We start from the raw sequence: 21,013 nt of genomic DNA on the forward strand, positions 1-21,013 counted from the left end.
CTTAGAAAACAGACTGTAAGGAACTTTAGAGCACCCTGGTTAGATGAGGAATTAAGGGATCTAATGAAACAAAGAGATGATGCAACAAATGTAGCTCTCTCATCAAGTTTTGAGTCAGATGGGCAAATGTATAGATGGTTAAGGAATTATGTTACAGCATTAAATAAAAAGAAAAAACAGTTGTATTATGGAAATAAAATTAAAGAGATAAAGGATGACAAGAAGAAACTGTGGAGTTTAGTGAATGGCATGATGGGCCGTAAGCCGAAATCCACCCCAACATATCTTGAGGTGGACATTTTTGACAAAACCAGCACAAATTGCTGATCATCTGAATGATTATTTTCTTGATAAAGTAAAAGATTTGAGGAGAAATATGAATCAAACTATAAATAGTAACTCCATATTTCTAATAAAGGATTTAATTATGAAAAATAAGAAGTGTACATTTAAAATAGAAAAAGTGACAATTACAGATGTTGAATGTCTACTAGGTAAATGTAATGATAAACCACCAGGAGTGGATCAGTTGGTACATTTCTTAGATATGTTGCTAATTTTGTTGCAGAGCCTATCTGTCATATTATAAATTTGAGTATTGATAAATGTATTTACCCACAGGCATGGAAAATAGCAAAAATTATTCCACTTGAAAAAAATCCAGCTGGACCATTTTCTGGTACAAAAAGCCATCCAATAAGTTTATTACCAGCATTAGCAAAGATAATGGAGAGAATAATTTTCAATCAAATACAAAAATACTTTGAAGGTAACAAACTTAATACTGTGTATCAACATGCTTACAGACCTGGCCATTCCACATGCACCGCTTTAACACAAATGACAGATGACTGGAAGGGCGAACTAGATAATAGGAAGTTAGTGGGTGCAGTACTACTTGATTTTAGTTCTGCTTTTGATGTCATTGACCATTCTTTGTTGTTACACAAGCTGTAACAATATGGTTTTAATTTTGAAACGCTGAGGTGGTTAGAAAGTTACCTGACAAATCGAAGTCAAACTGTTTTTTTTAATGGAAGTCTCTCAAAGATGAAAACAGTCACTTGTGGAGTACCTCAGGGTAGTTGTTTGGGACCACTTTTATTTTCTATTTTTACAAATGACCTACCATTAGTGTTAGAAAAAGCTAGAATTTTAATGTATGCAGATGAATCAACAATATATTGTGCAGCATCAACTACAAGAGAGTTGACAAATGTTATGAATAAAGGTCTACTACTGATATCAGAGTGGGACATAAATAATAAGTTGGTACTTAATGCGGGAAAAACAAAATCGTTATTAATAGGATCAAATCATCAGTTAAAAGGTGAACCAAAATTGCAACTACATTTAAACCATATTGAAATTGAACAGGTCAAGGAGACAAAATTGCTAGGTATAACCCTGGATCATAAATTATCTTGGTCTAAACAAATTGATAATGTTGTATGTAAAATGGGAAGGGGTGTGTCAGTTGTAAAAATAATTGTAAAATATTTGCCTATGGATGTCAGTAGACAAGTTTTGGATGCTTCGGTTCTGTCGCAGCTTGATTATTGTTTGGTTATATGGTCGAGTGCTGCTGAAAAAGATTTAAACAAACTACAAGTAGCACACAATAAGGCAGCACGATGTGCACTGCAGTGCTCCTACAGAACCAGAGGCACTGAAATGCTGGAGACATTGAAATGGTTAACTGTCAGACAGAGGTCAACTTATATTTTATTACATTTTGTGAGAAATATTACACTGACTCACTCACCAGATATATTATCACAAAGGTTTATAGCGCAATATGCACAACATAACTATCAAACACGACATACAATAGAAGGAAGGTTTGTATTACCCAAATCTAAATCAAATATGGGACAGAAAACAGTCATGAACAGAGCCATGATCAGCTGGAACTCTTTACCGGTTCACATCATTCAGGAACATTCTCAAATACATTTCAAAAGGTTGCTAAAAAATTATTTAAGTATTATAAAGTAAATTTGAACTGTGCCTGTGGCTGTGCATGCATATATTATGATGTAAACTTATTTGTATTTACTTTTGTTTGGCCTTAGGATGGCGATGATTGGATGACCATTTTAGTTTTCACTTCATTTCACTGTAAATTGCATGCAATGATGAGCTGTTTTGTTTTGTTTTAATTTAATTTTGTTTTAATTTTGTTGTATGTTTATGTATGTTTAGAGTGTGTGAGGACCCCAGGAAGAATAGCCAATGCTCATGCTAGTGCTAATGGGGATCCTAATAAAGACAAAGACTTCCGCGAGTTTCGCCCCGCCCCTCGCTCCAATGACCATTTAGTAAGGTAAAAAACAAAAAGGCCTCTCAGACGCTCTTCCGCTAACTTGTGTAATAAAGAAAAACAAATGGACCGTAGATACACGGATTAGGGCGACACCATCTGGGGCCTGTACTACGAAGCAGGATTTTCGCATAGCCGGCTAACTTCAGGGAAAACTCTGGGTTTCCGGTCCTACGACGCTGGTTCTCTTTTTAGCAGGCTAGATCTCCATGGTAACTTGTGCTGTGCGGCTAAACTGCCCCGGAGCAGGGGCCTATACTACGAATCAAGATTTTCGTTTAGCAAGCTAACTTCAGGGATTTCCGGTCCTACGAAGCTGGTTCCCTTTTTAGCGGGCTCGATAACTTATTCTGAACGGCTAGCCTGCGCCGGAGCAGGATAGGTTCCAGGATAAGTTCCAGGATAAGTGATCAACTTTGCGGAGTTCTTCTTCTTCTTGCCTTATTGGCGAATCGCTTCCACTTGGAGAATATCGCCACTATACTGTTAATTTATTTAATGTATAAACTGCCCATATTGTTCATGCAGAACAATGTCTGCACATTGATTTTATTTATCATTGAATGTAACCATTTCAATAAGGATAAATCTATTCCAGGTTGAGGTAGAAACCATGGTGGAACAGCTGATAACAACAGTGTGCAGAGTTTAAAGCGATCCAAGTCATATTACAGGATAAAGGAAATACAGTTTAAACTGCCGTTGCAGTTCAAATCACCGACTGTGTGAACTTGAAAATGAATAGAATATCACATCCCATCTTCAGAGCAATCTGACTATTATAACATTAGTGTTAAGAAAGCTTACTTAAATATCTGCCACAACATAAGTAACCGGATCAAAGTAACATTACGTAGCCTACAGTCCGTGGCACTGAGTGCAGATATCGATGTGTCCCATTATCATTCATATCACATCATAATGTATCATATATTTCCTTATCTGAGTCAGCCGAGCCGTATCTGGCCGTGCAACACTCACAGTGTCACATACTGTATGCAGAAGTTTTATTTTAAGCAACACATTCAGTTGAGGAAACACTTGAGTCAAATGTAATTAAAGTCAGATCCACTCGTGTCTTAGACGGGGCAGTGATATCATAAACCTGTTAATGTACGCATTCAAACACTTGTTCTGTTACCAGCTGTATTCACCTTGCAGGTGCAGCTATGTGGCTTTGATCCTGGATAAAGTGTTTAAGTCATGGATGTTTAAAGTTTAACTTCTTCATATGTCTAATATTATAGTTTACTTTTCATTCAGGAAGTATGACGATGCGCTGTCAGTACGCTTCTCCATGTTTGTGATTGGTCGAATGCTCCGAATACCACCCCTTGTGAACGCGCACTTAACTAGATAGGACACGGCTGGCTTGAGCGAAGGAGTTGAAAGCCAGCGTCGTAGGACAGTTTAGTGGGAGCGGGTTTATTTTGGATTAGGCCAACCGGCTAACTCACACATATCCAGGTTAGGTTGAACCAGCTTCGTAGTACAGGCCTCTGGTCACAACTTTAAATATTTAACCATGTTTATGTGCAAATGAAGAACTCTCACTGGTTCAGAACCTTTTTCCTTAAGTGAGTCTCTTTTCTTTTCTGACTTTATGGGTATTTGAATTTATATTAAATACATAACAATAAGAGTGCAGAACATCTAATACTCTTCACTCTGAATCCAGAACAATACAACTGCAGGAGTATGGATAAAGCGAGATGTTTGCATGCATTTTGAGCCGATTTGGGCAGAATCCAGCAGAGTGGATCGTGCTGTTCATCCTATGTAATCTATATGTAAAGAAAACAGTCTAAATATTTAACATAAAGCTGTGAAACAGTCTCAATAATTGGCAGCACAAATGTAAGATTTAATTTGAATAAAAGGATACATATTGAGATAGGAAGTTCTAATAACTTAAGAGAAGAGCTTGAATATAAAAAAATACAAACTCTTTTGGCTCCTTCCTGTCTTTCTACTGGGTCTTTCTTGGCTTTGTACTGGCTATCTTCTAGCTCTATTCAGGGTTTTGGATTTTTTTTTCTAGCTCTATCCCTGATCATTTTCAGAACCTGAAGGCTCTATACGGACTCTCTTCTGATTCTCCTCTGGATCCATCCACTATCTCTTGTCTGTCCAGTGAATTACACTTTGTTACTGGAGCAGGTAAAGCATACAACAGATACTTTCAGCATTATCTGAGCACGAAGTGGAAGCTTGGATGAAACACAGCGGACTTCTAAACAATGAACACCCGAAACTTGGAAGAAATAAAGTTGGGTTTTATGCGTTCTAATATTGCAATGCAAACCCATGATGTAATGACAGTAATTCAGAAAAATGTAGTCATTGAATGCTCATTTCAGTAGATTTAATCAAACTAAACATATTGGACATGGCCTCAAGACTGTAACCACATCACATTCTGTTGAAATAGTCAATTACTAGCCATATCTGACACATTGCTGTTTTGAATCATGAATGTGTGGATGACAGTTGAACTGGATGATGTAACATTTATGCCATCTGCTGGAAAGAAGACGTATCGCTCTGTTGGCGTCGTTTAGACAACAAAAACAGAGTGAATCTCTCATTTCATCAACAATCTTTGAGTACAGACACCGTCCTGCAGAGAGCACACAGCCCAACAGCACGTCTTTGGTCTAGCATCACTTTACAAAACGTTTGCATTAAGACACTAAGACTAGCTGGTCCCTTGTATAGGTCAGTCCACCTTAAATGAGCAGTGGGTGATCAGCAGGTGAAAGGCAGGACACGGGAACTTGGTCCTGAGGAGATGTAACGATTATTAAACAAGAAAGTTGTCGAGTCAAGGGGTCAAAGAAATGAACATTTGTGATTATTAGTGAATCGGTTGCAGGTGGGTGAAATCAGGCTTAGGGAGTAACGTATTACATGTAACGGCATTAGGTCATCAGGATACAAAATAGACAAATGTATTCCCTTACAGTTGCAGACGCAGCTGACGGCCAACACACTTGTGTCTTTTGAAACGATTATGCCATTTTAATCTTTTGTCACAAACATTGCAGCTCTAATCTTCCTCTCCTGTGTGGACCCTCATGTGTGCCTTTAAACTTCCACTCTGTGAAAAAGCTTTCTTACAGACTGTACAGCTAAAGGGTTTCTCTCCTGTGTGGACTTTCATGTGTTCCTTTAAACTTCCACTATGTGAAAAAGCTTTCTTACAGACTGTACAGCTGTGTGGTTTCTCTCCTGTGTGGACTCTCATGTGTTCCTTTAAACTTCCACTCAGCGCAAAAGATTTGGTACAAACTGAGCAGCTAAAGGGTTTCTCTCCTGTGTGGACTCTCATGTGTTTATTTAAACTCCCACCCTGTGTAAAATATTTGGTACAAACTGAGCAGCTAAAGGGTTTCTCTCCTGTGTGGACCCTCATGTGTTTATTTAAACTTCCACTCTGTGCAAAATATTTGGTACAAACTGAGCAGCTAAAGGGTTTCTCTCCTGTGTGGACCCTCATGTGTTTATTTAAACTTCCACTCTGTGCAAAATATTTGGTACAAACTGAGCAGCTAAAGGGTTTCTCTCCTGTGTGGACTCTCATGTGTTCCTTTAAACTTCCACTCTGTGCAAAATATTTGGCACAAACTGAGCAGCTAAAGGGTTTCTCTCCTGTGTGGACTCTCATGTGTTCCTTTAAACTTCCACTCTTTGAAAAAGCTTTCTTACAGACTGAGCAGCTGAATGGTTTCTTTTCAGCACTACGTCGTGGATCACTGACAGATTCATGTCTATTTTTCAGTGAGTTTGAGCCTGATGCAGGTTCTCTGGTCTCTTTCCAATCAGCACTGTCTTCAGTGTCAGGTTCAGAAGAGTCTCCAGTGTCGTCCTCAGTCTTTGGTTGTAAACTGCTCTCTGGATCTGAGTTCCTGGCTGGTTCTGGTCCTCGACAGTCATCTCCATCAGCTTCTGTTTCCAGGTGTTCAGTTTGTCTCTGATGAGGCTGAGAGGACTGAGGTTTCTCTTTGTCATCTTCACTCTTCACTGGGTCAGGAGTGAAAGTGGACTTGTTGATATCAGCCTCCTCCACCTCCTCACTGACCCCGAGTTCCTCCTGTTCCTGCTTAATGTGTGGGGGGGGCTCTGGGTCCTCCTGGTCCAGACTGGTGCTCCACTCCTGCTGGTCAGGGAGAAGCTCTTCTTTAACCACCACCAGCTGCTGGACGTCTGCAGGAAACAGGAAACACACAGTAAGAACAAACTGTTAAGTGTTAGCATTTAAAAATCTAATCACCATTACAATGGGAGACATTTTTCAGCCCTAATTAATGCCTTTGTTTTTATATTTTCACATTATCTTTCTTTGTCCCACTTAATATGTATTTTTGTTGTCTCCATTCGACTTATGTAGCCCAGCCCCTTTGAAAATGAAAAAGGGTTTTTTCTTCTGGCGTAGCACTAGCTGCAATAAACAAGGAATTGTATTTGGGATCGTTCACAGATACACTACACCTACAGTATAGAATTAAAATACTCTGTTACAAATTAAAATCCTGCATTCAAACCAAGCGGCAAACTCTGGGCAAGAGCCGGGACGCCAATACGGAAGTGCCACACACTGCAGTTCATCTAGTGGCCAGTAGGAGCAGTCTGCAGAAGGGAGCAATTTCCTTAGACCCCCATGTTAAAATGCCCAACTTTACAGCAGAAATAAACATGTTTACATCGTGGTTCAAAAAACCATATTCTCCGTATAGTTAGATCCCCCCCCTTCGTGAATATGGATTGGGGGGGGGTGAATATTTTCTCAACTCATCTGTTTAATTAATATTAAGCCTTAAAGTTATGCATATATTAGGGTGTGGTCACATTGAGTGACGGCTCTGTCAAGTGACTGCTGCTGCTAGCTTCTTGTCTCTCTGCTAGCTGCTCCGTGAAGCTAGCTACAGGGACTCTGCCTGCTCAGTTCATCCAGGGAACACAACCTGAAGCCGGCCGTGGTTGTTTGTTCTTCATGCTTATATATCGGACTATTGTGACTCGCTCTGCAGTTGAAACAGACGGTGCATGAATGCGGTTTTGCGGTAAGTGAAATTTGAGTACTTTATTTATGTGTTAATGATTTTAATCAGCTACGTAATGAATGTTAAGGCTTGGGTTAGCGTGTAAGCGAGTGGTAGCTACATCGGTGCTAACGATGCTAATAGTAGCCTCCAAGTTAAAATCATAGACGAAAACAGGCAAGTGTTAAGCGTTAAGTGGGATAATACTGTAGAACAGCGGTTTTCAAAGTGTGAGAAGCGCCTCCCCTGGGGGGCGCCAGAGAGCTTCAGGGGAGGCGCAGCGGGAGACACAAAAGAACGAGAAAAAGACGAGTAAAGGGACACTTGCCCACTTGTGGCTGTATGTGGAGACCGAGTTCCCCCACCTCGCCAAAAAGGCTGTAAAAGTGCTCATTCCCTTCACCTCCACCCACCTGTGTGAGTGCAAGTTTACCGCATTGACTTTGATCAAAAGCAAGTACCGGTCATTGTTCCCACTAAAGTAGGGGTGAGTGTAATAAGGAGGCAAAGTTGACGTTCAGTGTGTTACCGGGAGCATATAAGGATTTATCCACCATGTTGAAAATGTAAAAAAAAATATGTCTTGAGAACACGGCGTGTGGAAATATACGGGTCGTGCTGCAGCTAGATGTGCCTGTCCTCTGTAAGAAGGTGTCGGCGACTGACATGCAAGGAAGAACGGCTGTCCACAGGCTGTTCCAACTTTAACAACTGTATTAACTTCCAGGGTAGTGAATTGAACATGCAATTGTAATTGGGTGTGTGGTATATTTTCATGCACAGACACGCATGTTCCACAACACACAAACTGAACAACAATCAATTTCCCGATAGCTACCAGCGTCCTTGCGATCTTGTTATAATAACAAGTGCACGTTACTGATGCAATATGGTTGAGACCATTCGGGCTTATTCTAGAGGGGTGCAAGGAATAGTCCAAGTAGTGGGGGAGTTTTATACAATATGTTTAAAACATAAAAATAAAAAGGTTTAAAAAAGTTATTGTTTAATGTTTTAAGGAGGTGACGCTACTCAGCCAATCAAATCGGTGCAGTCAGCACGATAGATTCAAACACACACACACAGAGAGACACGACAAGAGGAGAGAAACAGTCGGAGTAATTTCAAATGGCGGAAGGTAGACAACAAAAACAGAGCATTTAATTACATTTTCTCTTACTGGACCTCTTTGAAATGCAATCTAATACCCCTGCATTATAGCACCAAGAACAATAATAATAATAACAGCAATAATAATTGGGAGGGGGGGCGCGGCTGTTCTTATGTTCTCTGAGGGGAGGCTCACCTACCCACACTTTGAAAAACCCTGCTGTAGAACAAACGGCTTCTGTTTGAGGTTGATAAAATAAGGTCATCCTTGTAACTTAGAGAGATATTTTATTATGTAGGTAGGAACTGTATGCATCGTTAAGGTTAATTTAAATCGGCTATTCTCAAGTATGGAGACAAGCTAACGTTGAAGTAGTGTATGTGAAATCCACCTCACAATAAGATGTGTGTATATTACAAATAATAATGTCATATTTCAAGATGATTAGTTAGATATTACAATATGGTTGGTTGAGCTGGAGTTCATTATTGAGCTTGCACGCTAACGTCACAGTCATCTGAAGAACAAACCCAAATATTGCGGCAGTAATCTTAAACAAAGTGCCGCGAGGGACTAAACAAGTGAAAAAACACTGGACGCGCAAAAACTCAGTCTTTCCAAAAGTATGCATTTGACCTTTTATTTCCAAAGCAAAAATGCAATATTCCATATCCATATGCGTATATCCTTGTATGCGTGCATGCGGTCAACAAAAAATGTCCTTCTCTAGCTCACTCCCCCATCTATTACCAAGTGCGCGGGTAAAAGCAACCGGATATAAGCACAAACGTCACCACACAAATCCAATGACACACCCACCACCTATAGTGACTCAAAAACCATGTATCGTAACAAACACAGAAATGGCTTCATATGTGGCTCCTACATTCCGGCCCCTAATTATATCAACATAATAATTACACAACTGGAAAATGATGTAGGAGACAATCAAGGATAACAACGTCCTTTGTTAAAGTGTCCTTTTCTTCTTTAGGCAAAAAATAGAAAATAAAATAAAAAATATATAGTTTGTTAGTAAAGATCCTTCATAGGCTATCACTTAGTAAAAAGTTTTCCATCTTCGACGAGCATATATGTCTTCTTTATGAAACAGTCCAGGTGGAAAAGATGGCTTGGTTTTTAGCAGCAAAAGATGGTTAGGGGTTAGTGCTTCCAAGTCATTGGGATCTGTGGAGGCTCTCGTTATGAGACGGCTGTTGATGATGGATTCGGCTTCACAAAGAACAATGTGAAGACGCTCTTCATCAAGGTTCTGTGCCTTCAGGCTGGAATTCAGAACCTTCCTCACAGATCTGATCAACCTTTCCCATACTCCTCCATGATGGGATCCAGTAGGGGGATTGAAAGTCCACTTTATTCCTTTCTGAAGGAGGGTGTTGTTGATTTTTAGCAATATTCAACCTTTCTATTGCCTTTCTCAATTCAGGCTCAGCTCCGACGAAGTTGGTTCCATTATCTGAGCGTAATTCCAATACTTGTCCACGTCTTGCAATGAAGCGTCGAAGAGCATTAACAAAGAAATCTGTATCAGTGGCGTAGCCAGGAATTATTGTGTGGGTGGGCCTGGAGAAATGTAGGTGGGCCAGGGGGAGACATATTAAGCGTGGGGTCTGAGCTGAAACTTCATTAAGGATTTTAATTATTTTGTAATGCACTAATAGAACATAAGCATAAATTAGCAGTGAAAATAAAAACATAGGCACGGCGGCCTCAGAATTTGTGTAAAACTGACAGGGATGGGTATCGTTAAGGTTTTAACTTTTATCGATAGCGCTTATTGATCCGGTCCTTTTAACCAGTGGTGTAGTGGGCGTTGGACGCGGGGGTACGACGTACCCCCACTTATTTGAAGCATGATTTCTTTTTTTAATAGTCTAATACATCTAAAATCATTGCCAGTGTTATCAGTTGCAAGTGTGTGTTTGTTGTATTAATGACGAAAACATAATAGGCAGATTTCACAATAATTATAATAAAAACGTAGCTCAAGCATTTATGCAACTTGATTTGAAGCTTGTGTGTGTGTTAGGGGCAGAACCGTGTGTGTAGGGTGACCAGGTGTCCTGCACTGTGCGGGACTGCACACACAGCATTTTTATTATTTGTCCCGCGTCCCACACATTGAGACTATGTCCCGCATTTGAGTGATAGTCGCACAGAAAGGCCGGATCGGTTCGCCGACAGCCGGCACCGCCCTTTATTATTATATTGTCTAAAGGGCATCATGTAAGTTGCGCTGACAGGCGACACAGAGGTCCCCCAAGCCCCCTTCCCAGTTGACAGTTCACAAGCGTGAGTGTCTCCCGTCCACCCACCACCCCGTCCACCCAGTAAAAAAATCCCCACTACACCACTGCTTTTAACGGTACTTTTATCGGTTCTTTTGGAGAAAAAAATAAGGTAAACTTACTAAACAAATTGTGAACAAAACTAACATTGCTTTTTATTTAAATTAAATACATAATATTTCACATCAAAAGAAACAACAATGTTTTAACAAATCGTATTAAATAATCTGATGACAGAACTGTAAACAGAATAGCTGAAACTTTAACAAAATAAATAACTCAGTTACCTCTAATCATTAACCCATGTTTGTATCATGTAGTTAACTCCGTGTTTGCTGCTAGCATACATAACACCTGACGTGGAAAAGTTACTCGTGGATGGGGCTACAGAGCTACTAGACAGACAGTCGAACCCGGTGCATTCCTCCGTCTGAACGCGGTGCACTTTTGCTAAATGTTTAGACAAATTGCTCGTGTTACCGCCCTTACATGCTAAACTCTTATTGCACTTTTGGTAACGAGCATTGTCCACATCGACACGGCTATAGTTTAACCACACCTCGGAGCGCGTTCTCTCCGCCATCTCCTCCGTGTGTGTGTGTGTGTGTGTTGCATGCATGTACCAGAGCGTGTGTGTAAACCGCCCCGCCCCCTCGCACACAGACGGGGGAGAGAGATCTCTCGTCTGGAAAGATCTAAAAGACGCATGTTGCTGTCTTTTTGCATATTAGAAACGGAGTTGGCAACACTACAACTGCAATGTAATGTTTGTGTAGCAATAATACTTATGACAATATATATATATATTGTCATATATATATCGGCGGCCACAGGTTGTTTATCCTTGACAGTCGCACATGGGCACACACTGAGTGTTTTCATATTCAGCAAATGTGTACACGCTAAACTGCAGACTTGAAGAACAAATAATACTTTCATTCACTAACGGCAAAACTTACTTTACTTACTATAAAAACTAACGGTAAAAAAATGCACTCCCTGTTCCATTGTCATGAAGGTGGAATCTAACTATATCCAGAATAAGTTTTATTGGATCCAGGCTAGAAACATGTTTATTTCTGCTTTAAATTTGGGCATTTTAACATGGGGGTCTATGGGAATCGCTCCTTTCTGCATCCATCCCGTGTCGGCCACTAGATGAACTGCATTTTGTGGCACTTCCTTCTGGGCTTCCCGGCTCTGCGCTATGAAGCGCTGATTGGCTGTGGGTGGGCCAGACGTGCATGTGGGTGGGCCCAGGCCCACCCGGGCCCACCCACAGCTACGCCACTGATCTGTATCCAAGGATGAAGCAACTTCGATGTGGTTGGCTCTTACTGTTAAGCATGTGAAGAGAACACCATACTTTTTAACTGTACTCCTTCCTCGCTTGGCCTCAAAAGGTCCAAAATAGTCAACTCCAACACAAGTGAATGGAGGTTCATCTGGAGAAACTCTGTCTCGAGGTAAATCTGCCATCTAATGCATTCCTGGAGCTCCATTTAGTCGCCGACAAACAATACATTTTGACAGGGTTTTCCTTATAGCCACATTAGCATCAGGAATCCAGTATCTTTGTCGCAGGCTAGATAGCATGTGGTTACAACCACCGTGTCCCACATCTTGGTGTACTTGCCGTAGAATGATGTCAGAAATGTGAAGATCTTTTGCCAATATAGCTGGATGTTTAGATTCTTCAGACATTGCTGCTCTACTGAGACGTCCTCCCACTCTCAGAACACCATCTTCAAGTACTAGGCTGAGCTTGTAGATAGGGATGGGTATCGTTTGAAATGTATCGATTCCGATTCTGCTTATCGATTCCGGTTCTTATCGATTCCCCGTTTCGATTCCAAAATTGTAAAAGAAAGAGGTCAAACGTTTAGATAACAAAAATATCTTTATTCTTTTAAGCTTTAACTGAAATTGTTACAAATGAAAAAAATATACATGAAATACAAATGTATTGCACAATAGATGTGCTTTATTTTAACTGAGCTATGCCTGTGGCAAGCTATTAACAGGCATTACACTGTGCCTTGTCTTTTTCTTTTTTAGTGTAGTGGAGCCTCACTTCAGAGCGTTTACCGTGACCCATCTTTGGTGTTATGAAGTAACTGAGCTCGTGAAATGTCTGCGGGAGGGCGGGGGGAGCCTCGCTGCGGGACAACTGTGGACCTCTGTCGCCTGTCAGCGCAACTTACATGATGCCGTTTAAAAAAAATAAGGGCGGTGCCAGCCGTCAGCGAACCGAGCCGGCCGTCAACGGCCCGCTGAGGAGCGGTCGTTCTGTGATTCTCCAGGTCCGCCCTGTATTCCACCGGGTCACCGCGGCGCCGCGGTGCAGACGGACCCGCTGGAATACAGGGTCTACCGCGTTTAGGAACCGTTAAGCAGAACTGAAATTGTGTATTTTGTATGGGTACTCGGTATTTTGTTATCGGTTCTCATCTGGAACCGAGTTTCGGTTCCCAACCCTACTTGTAGATGTGACTAGTATTTTTCACACCTTCTCCCTTTTGCAAGCCTTTGATTTCATCAGGAAACCTTTTTCTTCGGCAAAAGCAGATAATTTCTTTCGCAGTTTTTCGGAGATCCTCAATAGAAAGAAAACCAGAGACCACCTGAGCCTTGATAGTCTGCATTTCCTTTTTTATCGCTCGGTCTTGTTGTTCCTTATTCAAGCCAGACTGAGCAAGAGTCAGACTCAATTGCTTCCTCTTCCGACTAAGGCACAGCAGCAGGTTTTTCAACCTAAGGATCCAACCAACCGTCTTCTTCAGGTGGATCCAAGAAGATAAGTGATTGATCAATCGGGTTACAGCATCCATCTCTTTTTCAACCTGCACAGCGTTCACATTCAGACTTATCTTGACCTCAGGGTCTTCTGGTGCCATTTCAGAGCCATCAGGGTTCACAGGCCACTGTTCATCAGGTCCAGTGAGAAACTGAGGTCCAGACACCCATGTGTCATCTTTCAGGAGTGTTTCCACTTTGACTCCCCTGGAAGCCCAGGCAGGATTGCTTGCGGTGGGAACATATCTCCACTGAGATGGATTTGATACGCTGCATATTTTTGAAACCCTGTTTGCGACGAAGGTTCGAAACTTTAAGGTCTCATTACTGATGTACTTCAGTACGGAAGTACCATCAGTCCAAAAGATGGAGTCTTTAAGTTGCATTTGCAGCTCCTTCCTACACATCTTGTCCATACGACTTGCAACCACGGCAGCCGTCAATTCCATTCGAGGGATGGTTATTGGTTTTAATGGGGCCACTCTAGCTTTTCCCATAATGAAGACACAGTGAGCTTGTCCTTTGATGTTATGTAATAACAGGTAAGTCACTGTTCCATAGCCGTCTTCACTTGCATCTGCGAAGTGGTGTAGCGGAGCAGAGGTCACTTCCCCAAAATCCACCGACTCAACACACCAATGTACGCCCAATGCTCTTTCCATAGGGAGTGTGTCATTATCCAATTTCAGATCCTTAACTTCTTTCACTCTCTCCATCGAAGGTATAACAGCAAGCATGATACGTCTGTTGCTAATCCACTTTGTGAGATGAAATCCCCCTTGAGCACAAAGTGCACAAAGGTCATGATAGAGTGCCACTGCCTCCTTCTCTGAGACCACAGATGTTAGACAATCATCAACATAGAAATTGTGCAGGACAGTGTTGATTACTTTGGGGCTGAACTGCTCCCGATGGTCCTCTGCACACTTTCTAAGGGCAAAACTAGCACAACTTGGCGACGATGTAGCTCCAAACAGATGTGCAACCATTCTGTGCTCTTCTAAGTTCTGATGATGATCTCCATTTGGCCACCAGAGAAACCTCAGCAGATCTGAATCCTCAGCTGGTACTCGAACCTGATGGAACATGGCTTCAATGTCTGCCATGATTACAACAGGTTCCTTTCTGAATCTTGTCATGACTCCAACCAGTGTGCTGGTAAGATCTGGTCCCTGTAGGAGCTGCGCATTCAGCGATGTTCCCTGGAATGTAGCTGCACAGTCAAATACGACCCTGATCTTTTTCTTCTTTGGGTGGTATACACCATGGTTAGGTATATACCATACCCTGCCGTCACTGCGTTCCAGATCCACAACTGGCACTTTCTCTGCATAGCCCTTCAAAGGATGTCATTCATGAAAGCGGTGCAATCAGCATTAAATGAAACATCTTTATCAAACCTTCTCTTCAGGCTCAGTGTACGTTGTTCTGCTACTCTCCTGTTGTTTGGCATACTAACATCCCTTTTCCTTAAAAGGTAAGCCAATACAGTAATGGCCATCCATCAACTTAGGAGACTTTGTGACGTACTCCATAAAGTGACAGTCCTCTCTTGACGGTCCCATCTGCTCATCCTGACTGCATTCAGGGAAATCAGCCTTTAGCTGCTGCTTCCACAGATCTTCATGGTTTGCAACAGATATCCTATTGACAGTGACATCTGGCTGTCCACAAGTAATTTCACTACTCCTGTCTCCTCTGAGAGGTCCATTGACAGTCCAACCCAGCATAGTTTTGACTGCATATGGGCCCCCGTCTACACTCTGAATAACTTCCCATGGCTCCAGTGCCTCAGGTACATTAGTCCGAATCAACAGGTCCACATCTGAATCAATCTCAGTAATCATTACATGTTTCAGGTGAGGCCATCTCTGGAGGTCTTTCTGCCGAGGAATGTTGCCTCGATGAACTGGCATAGTTTTCTGGGTGTAGGTGTCAGGCAGCTCACAATAATCACTGCTGTCTAATCCAGCCACATGCAGGTCAGAAACAATGTGACTTCCAACTATTTTCACCTGACCCATTGTCTGAAGGAGAATGTCTGTTCTTCTTCCCCTGAGATTCAGTTTGTTCATCAGCCGCTCCGTGCAGAATGATGCTGAGCTCCCAAGATCCAGGAAGGCATATGTTATGAAGGTTTCATGTCCCTTCTTAGACTTTACTTGAATAGGCACTATGGAGAGAGTACAATCTGGCTCACCGGCCCATGTAAGATCACTGGACTGAACGGAGATCAGAGCACTGCTTATAGCTTTTCCTTTAGCTTGCATTGTTTCAGTTTCTTTCTCTTTCTGCAGGGCTCGACATTATAAATGGCCCGCTGGCCCGGAAGCACCATTTAGACCGCCCGGGCCAGCATAACGTACTTTCCACTTGCCTGCTCGGCTCACTAAAAATATTGTTTAAAAAAAAAATGTTTCCTGTGGTATTGGTATTTTGACTAGCAATTTTGTTAAATTGTTTCGTTTATTAACGCTACAACATAGCTTTTCGTGAGTCGCTTGTCGTTGTTGGGTGAAAAGCAAACAGCTGTTTGCTGCGGAGCGCAGCGTGAGTAGGCTCCCGCTCCTTCACTACAGACTGTCGCGCCACCTAACCATTCGCCAAAATGTTTTTAATACCAGCGATAACCGGCCAAGCGCCGGGCAAAAAACTATCTTTAAATAAAAGAAAGTCACCGGAGGAGTTAAAGGAGAGTGACAGGTAGCATGAGAAGAAGAGGGAGAGAAAGTTTCAGCCAGCTTGATCGATGGAGTTGGCTTCTAGTGGTGCAGTGACGCGTCCTAAAACCCTTTATAATCTATCGATTAGATTTATGATTCGAAAATTATAAAAGTAGGGTAGACATGTGGAGATTATCCGGCTGAACAAAACGTGCATTTATCAAACAGGTTTGTTTTCCACAGACCTTATTTCTAGCTATTTTCCAAAATCCTGTGGAGAAATCCCATTGCTTTTTGTCGAGGGAACCAGGGGCTTACTTCCTGGTTTTATGACGGGTCACTGGCTGCACCTCTCAATATGATGCCAATATAAACAAGGTCTTCTGTCGGCTCTGTACATCAATGCCGACCTATGTTGTAGGAAAATGACTAGTAAGTGAAGAGTAGAAAATATAAAAGGTATTGGCTTTAGGGAAATGTCCCAGCAGTTTAGGATAATGAAGGTTCTAATATAATCTATAGCCATTACATTTCTAACTCCTGATGACAGGAAGGCAGAAAGTGCATTATACAAATAATAATAGCAGACATTTTTTAACAATGACCACAATATCATTATTTTAATAAACCAAATATGAACAATTGAGGAAAATTAGGAAGAACTGATGATTCAAATGTTGTAGTACAAGTAGTAATGTAGTTAGTGCATAAATTACTATTGCAACAAATGTGTTCATTTTCTCTTTCTCCACATTAAGTGTTAGACACAAGCTGCAAACTCTGGGGAACAGCCGGGACGCCAATACGGAAGTGCAACACACTGCAGTTCATACATGGGCCACTAGGGACTGACTGCAGAAAGGAGCAATTTCCATAGACCCCCATGTTAAAATGCCCAACTTTACAGCAGAAAAAAACATGTTTCTACCCATGGATGAAATAAATATTATTATCGATATAGTTAGATTCCACCTTCATGATTATGAATCTGTGAGTGAATTGTTTTCTAACACGACCCTTTAATTTATATTAGGTCTTAAAGTCTTTGCATAAATTAGGGCGTGGTCACTTTGATGGACATGTAAATGCCTCACTGTCAGCTAACAGCAACTTGTCCACTCTGCTAGGCTACAACCATAGGCTACAACGTTAGTTAGTTGTAGTTACTGTACTTGACCCTTTAGCTTTAGCCGTGTTCGTGGTGATTGTGCCTTTTAGGGAATATTGTTACAAATACCAGACAATTAAAATGTTGTGCTGTGCGCTTGAATGTACTAACAGAACTTCCAAGAAGTCTAAAATGATAATATTATACATGTTAATCCCGTTCACAGGTGTTTGTGTGCTTGGTAGCTTAGCTTGTTACTTATTAGCCAGCTAAGGACATAACCCTTTATACATACATTTTAGTTTATGATTCAGCCTTGGGTAAGACTTTTATAGTCTATGGCCATGACGCCCATAATGCTAAACAGGAGCAAATGTTAATAGGGGACCCAATTATCCCAGTGGTGGCCGGTGGAGCTAACGGAGCCGCAGGGGGCTAGCTCCAGCCGGCGTCCCGGAGCTAGCCCACTGCGGCTCCGGGACGCCGGCGATGGAGTCTGTCGTTATAGCTGGAGATCAAGGAATGCAGCGAAACGCAGATTTGGTTTGCCTGCTGTAGTATTAGCTAAATAAATGATGTTGAACAAGGCTTATTAAGCTGAACATCGCCACAATTGTTCTGCTATGTATCGGTACTTCTTTTCTTAACGTGTGAATGACAAGCATTAAGAATAACAAAATATAGCTAATTCTCTTGCAGATTGTCTCATTTGATTATGAATGTAACGTTTATATAGGGGAACTACACTGTTAGCAGTGACTTGGTATGCATGTATTTCATGTTAGCTTAGCTTCTTAGCCTGAGCTAACTCTGTTTACTTCCAGTTCGGAGGCAGCAGGTCCCGCCTCGGCAACGCCTCTTTGCCCTTATTTGGAGCAGGCGGGATTAGACTCTGACGTCGCTGTCGAGCCGTTAGTGGCCGACTCCGCCTACTAAGGGCTTCTCGGCAACTCTGCAGAATCCTATGGGTGACGTCACGGACACTACGTCCATTTATATATACAGTCTATGGTTAGACATTAGAATTGACTATTCTTGTCTGTCACATAAGTGGTGCAAGTTGCGCAACTGATGCGGTATTGCGCTAAGGCAGGGGTCGGCAACCCGCGGCCCACGGGCCGCATGCGGCCCTTTAAGCCCTCTGCTCTGGCTCCCTTGAGCTTAGACAAAAATAAGAAGGAAATAAAATAAAAGTATTTGTAGGACTATTTATATTTTGTTGCATGGTTGAAAATGTTTCGTATCTTTTATTTTGAGGTGATACTGTGACACATAAATAAAAAACAAAACGGTTTTAATTAGGTCAACTAAAATGTGCGTCACATCCTGCTACGGTCCCGCGCGAGCGCCTTTTCTTGGAGGCGAATAACCTGACCCCCGGCTCGATGAGCGAACTATGGATAACTCAAAGAAAAGTACCGGAGGAAGACAGGATTTAATTATGTGTGGACAGAGTTATATGCTTTCACAGCAAACGATGCTGGTTTACCGGTATGTTTGATATGTAGAGAGAAGTTGTCAAAGGTGCTGCAGCCTTTAGGTATCGAGGAACAACAAGGGAGAGGAAGACAGCTGACGTTCTTCAGTCATAATTCAATGGGGTATGTAATTTATTTCAGAAAACACTTTTTGTTATATTCCATGGAATGCTCTTAACGTCCCGATAGCAATGAATATATTAAATGCTTTGACAATAAATACTTACAAAAATGTAATCTGTGGAAGCCGTAGCGCTGTAAAAAGCACGACCAATCATTTTAGCCGGCCCGGCTAAAATAACTGGATGGCCTCCCTGCCTGTCAGCCTTCCACCTGTGCACAAACTTATCTCGTGGCCTCATTGATGATGCGCGTTCGTGTGTGTTGGAGGAGGCATATTTTTTCCGGTTGTGTATTTTCAAATTCTAGCGCACTCGAGCTGGTTTCTCCATTCTTACCTACCTAGTCGTTACTTACTCATTACTTACCTAGTCGTAGTCCGGTAATTACCGGCTAACGGGAACTCTCTCACTCTCACACACACACACACACACACACACACACACACACACACACACACACACACACACACACACACACACACACACACACACACACACACACACACACACACACACACACACACACACACACACACACACACACACACACACACACACACACACACACACACACACACACACACACACACACACACACACAGTAATGTTCAGAAGGTTGTTGTGTTTAATATTCATGAGAATATTTGTCATTGTTCAAATGATAATAAACATTTGCATAAAGCATATTTGTCCACTCATATGTTGATAAGAGTATTAAAAACGTATTCCTCTAAGGTACATTTAGAACAGATAAAATATGTGCGATTAATTTGCGATTAAATCGCGATTAACTATTGACAATCATGCGATTAATCGCGATTAAATATTTTAATCGACTGACAGCCCTAATATATATATATATACATATATAGAATATATTATAAATATATGTTGGCAATAATTGATAGAGATTTTACATTAATTTATATTAGCGTTTTAATTACTTAATGACCTTTGTACTAGTTCCCCTATTCTTTATCAAGTAACATTTTAGATGTGTTTAATTTATTATTGAACATATTTATTGATTGATTTATTTATGAATTATTCTCGCGCCATTTCAATTAATCCAAAGTATTTGTTTTTATTTGCTTTTACGCATTTAAAAAGAAAAAGTGAATAAAGAAGCACATTAAAACTAAAGTATGAATGTATGTCACATTTAACCAACTAGTGCCTACATGTATGGGTAATATTTAAATCAGTACATTAAATGGCATATTATTCAATCCATGTATTTTTATAAATATATTTATTTTGGTAGGTTTGCTCTTCCGTAATACATTTTAATTTTTATAATAAACTACATGTGTCTAATAATACTTACATAATTTTACTTAAATAAGATAAACTTAAAGATATGAAATGCTTTAACTTGTAATGGAGGATTTTCACAGTGTGGTGTTTGTACTTTTACTTACCTGCAGCAAGTGCTGCTAAATGGTCTAAAGTGTTATTAATGTGATAATAAAGTGCGACTGAAGAGTGTAAAGTGTTAATTAAGGGTAAAGGGAACAGACCTGCTCTGTGTATCCGAAGCTGAGGCTGTAAAACAGCGTCCAGTAGTTTCTGGAGTCTCTTGTTCTCCTCTTTGGAAAGAGACAGCTCCTCCTCGAGCTCTGCTACTGTTTGTTCAAACAGAGCAAATATCTCTTCAGCAGTGAGTCGCTGCTTCTTCAACGACAGCAGCATTTGGACTTTACTCATGTTTCCTAGATCACCTTTTCCTGCAGACTCCGTTAAACACACCGTTTCTCTCTCCGTCAAACTCTCAATCTGACTAGCGTTGCTAACGTGTTTCCAGCTAGCATGCTAAGCTAGCTCCTATAGTCCGAGGTAAACGCTACAGAAAAAAGAGCACAGAGTCCATTCGGAGGTTTATCCAAACACAGAGATGATGGATCAGTAGAGCTGGAGCTCACACACAGTTTCTCAGGAACACAGAGATGATGGATCAGTAGAGCTGGAGCTCACACACAGTTTCTCAGGAACACAGAGAGAGAGAGAACCGTAGCGACGATACGCCACCTCGATCCAGGTTAGAAAGAGCTGGGAACTTCA

The 21,013-nt window shown here is 41.3% G+C and overlaps 1 protein-coding gene across 1 annotated transcript; it reads right to left on the reverse strand.

Moving 5' to 3' along the window:
* Positions 1 to 4,681: 4,681 nt before the first annotated feature.
* Positions 4,682 to 20,869, reverse strand: LOC307039119 (uncharacterized protein). Its single transcript, XM_079680933.1, has 2 exons — positions 20,473 to 20,869; positions 4,682 to 6,529 (listed from the first exon to the last, which is right to left on the reverse strand). Exons 1-2 carry the CDS (start codon positions 20,657 to 20,659, stop codon positions 5,373 to 5,375), a joined length of 1,344 nt encoding a protein of 447 aa, XP_079537059.1. The 5' UTR covers positions 20,660 to 20,869; the 3' UTR covers positions 4,682 to 5,372.
* Between the last annotated feature and the right edge of the window lie 144 nt (positions 20,870 to 21,013).

The sequence above is a fragment of the Notothenia rossii genome, assembly GCF_949606895.1.
Source record: "Notothenia rossii genome assembly, chromosome: 1".
Lineage (NCBI taxonomy): Eukaryota > Metazoa > Chordata > Actinopteri > Perciformes > Nototheniidae > Notothenia > Notothenia rossii.

What these genes read in the sequence shown, in the direction of transcription:
- LOC307039119 (XM_079680933.1), bottom strand. Translation starts at nt 20,659, where the DNA reads ATGAGTAAAGTCCAAATGCTGCTGTCGTTGAAGAAGCAGCGACTCACT. An exon ending in GCTTCGGATACACAGAGCAG is followed by an intron (nt 6,530 to 20,472) that starts GTCTGTTCCCTT and finishes TGTTTCCTGCAG; the next exon opens with ACGTCCAGCAGCTGGTGGTG.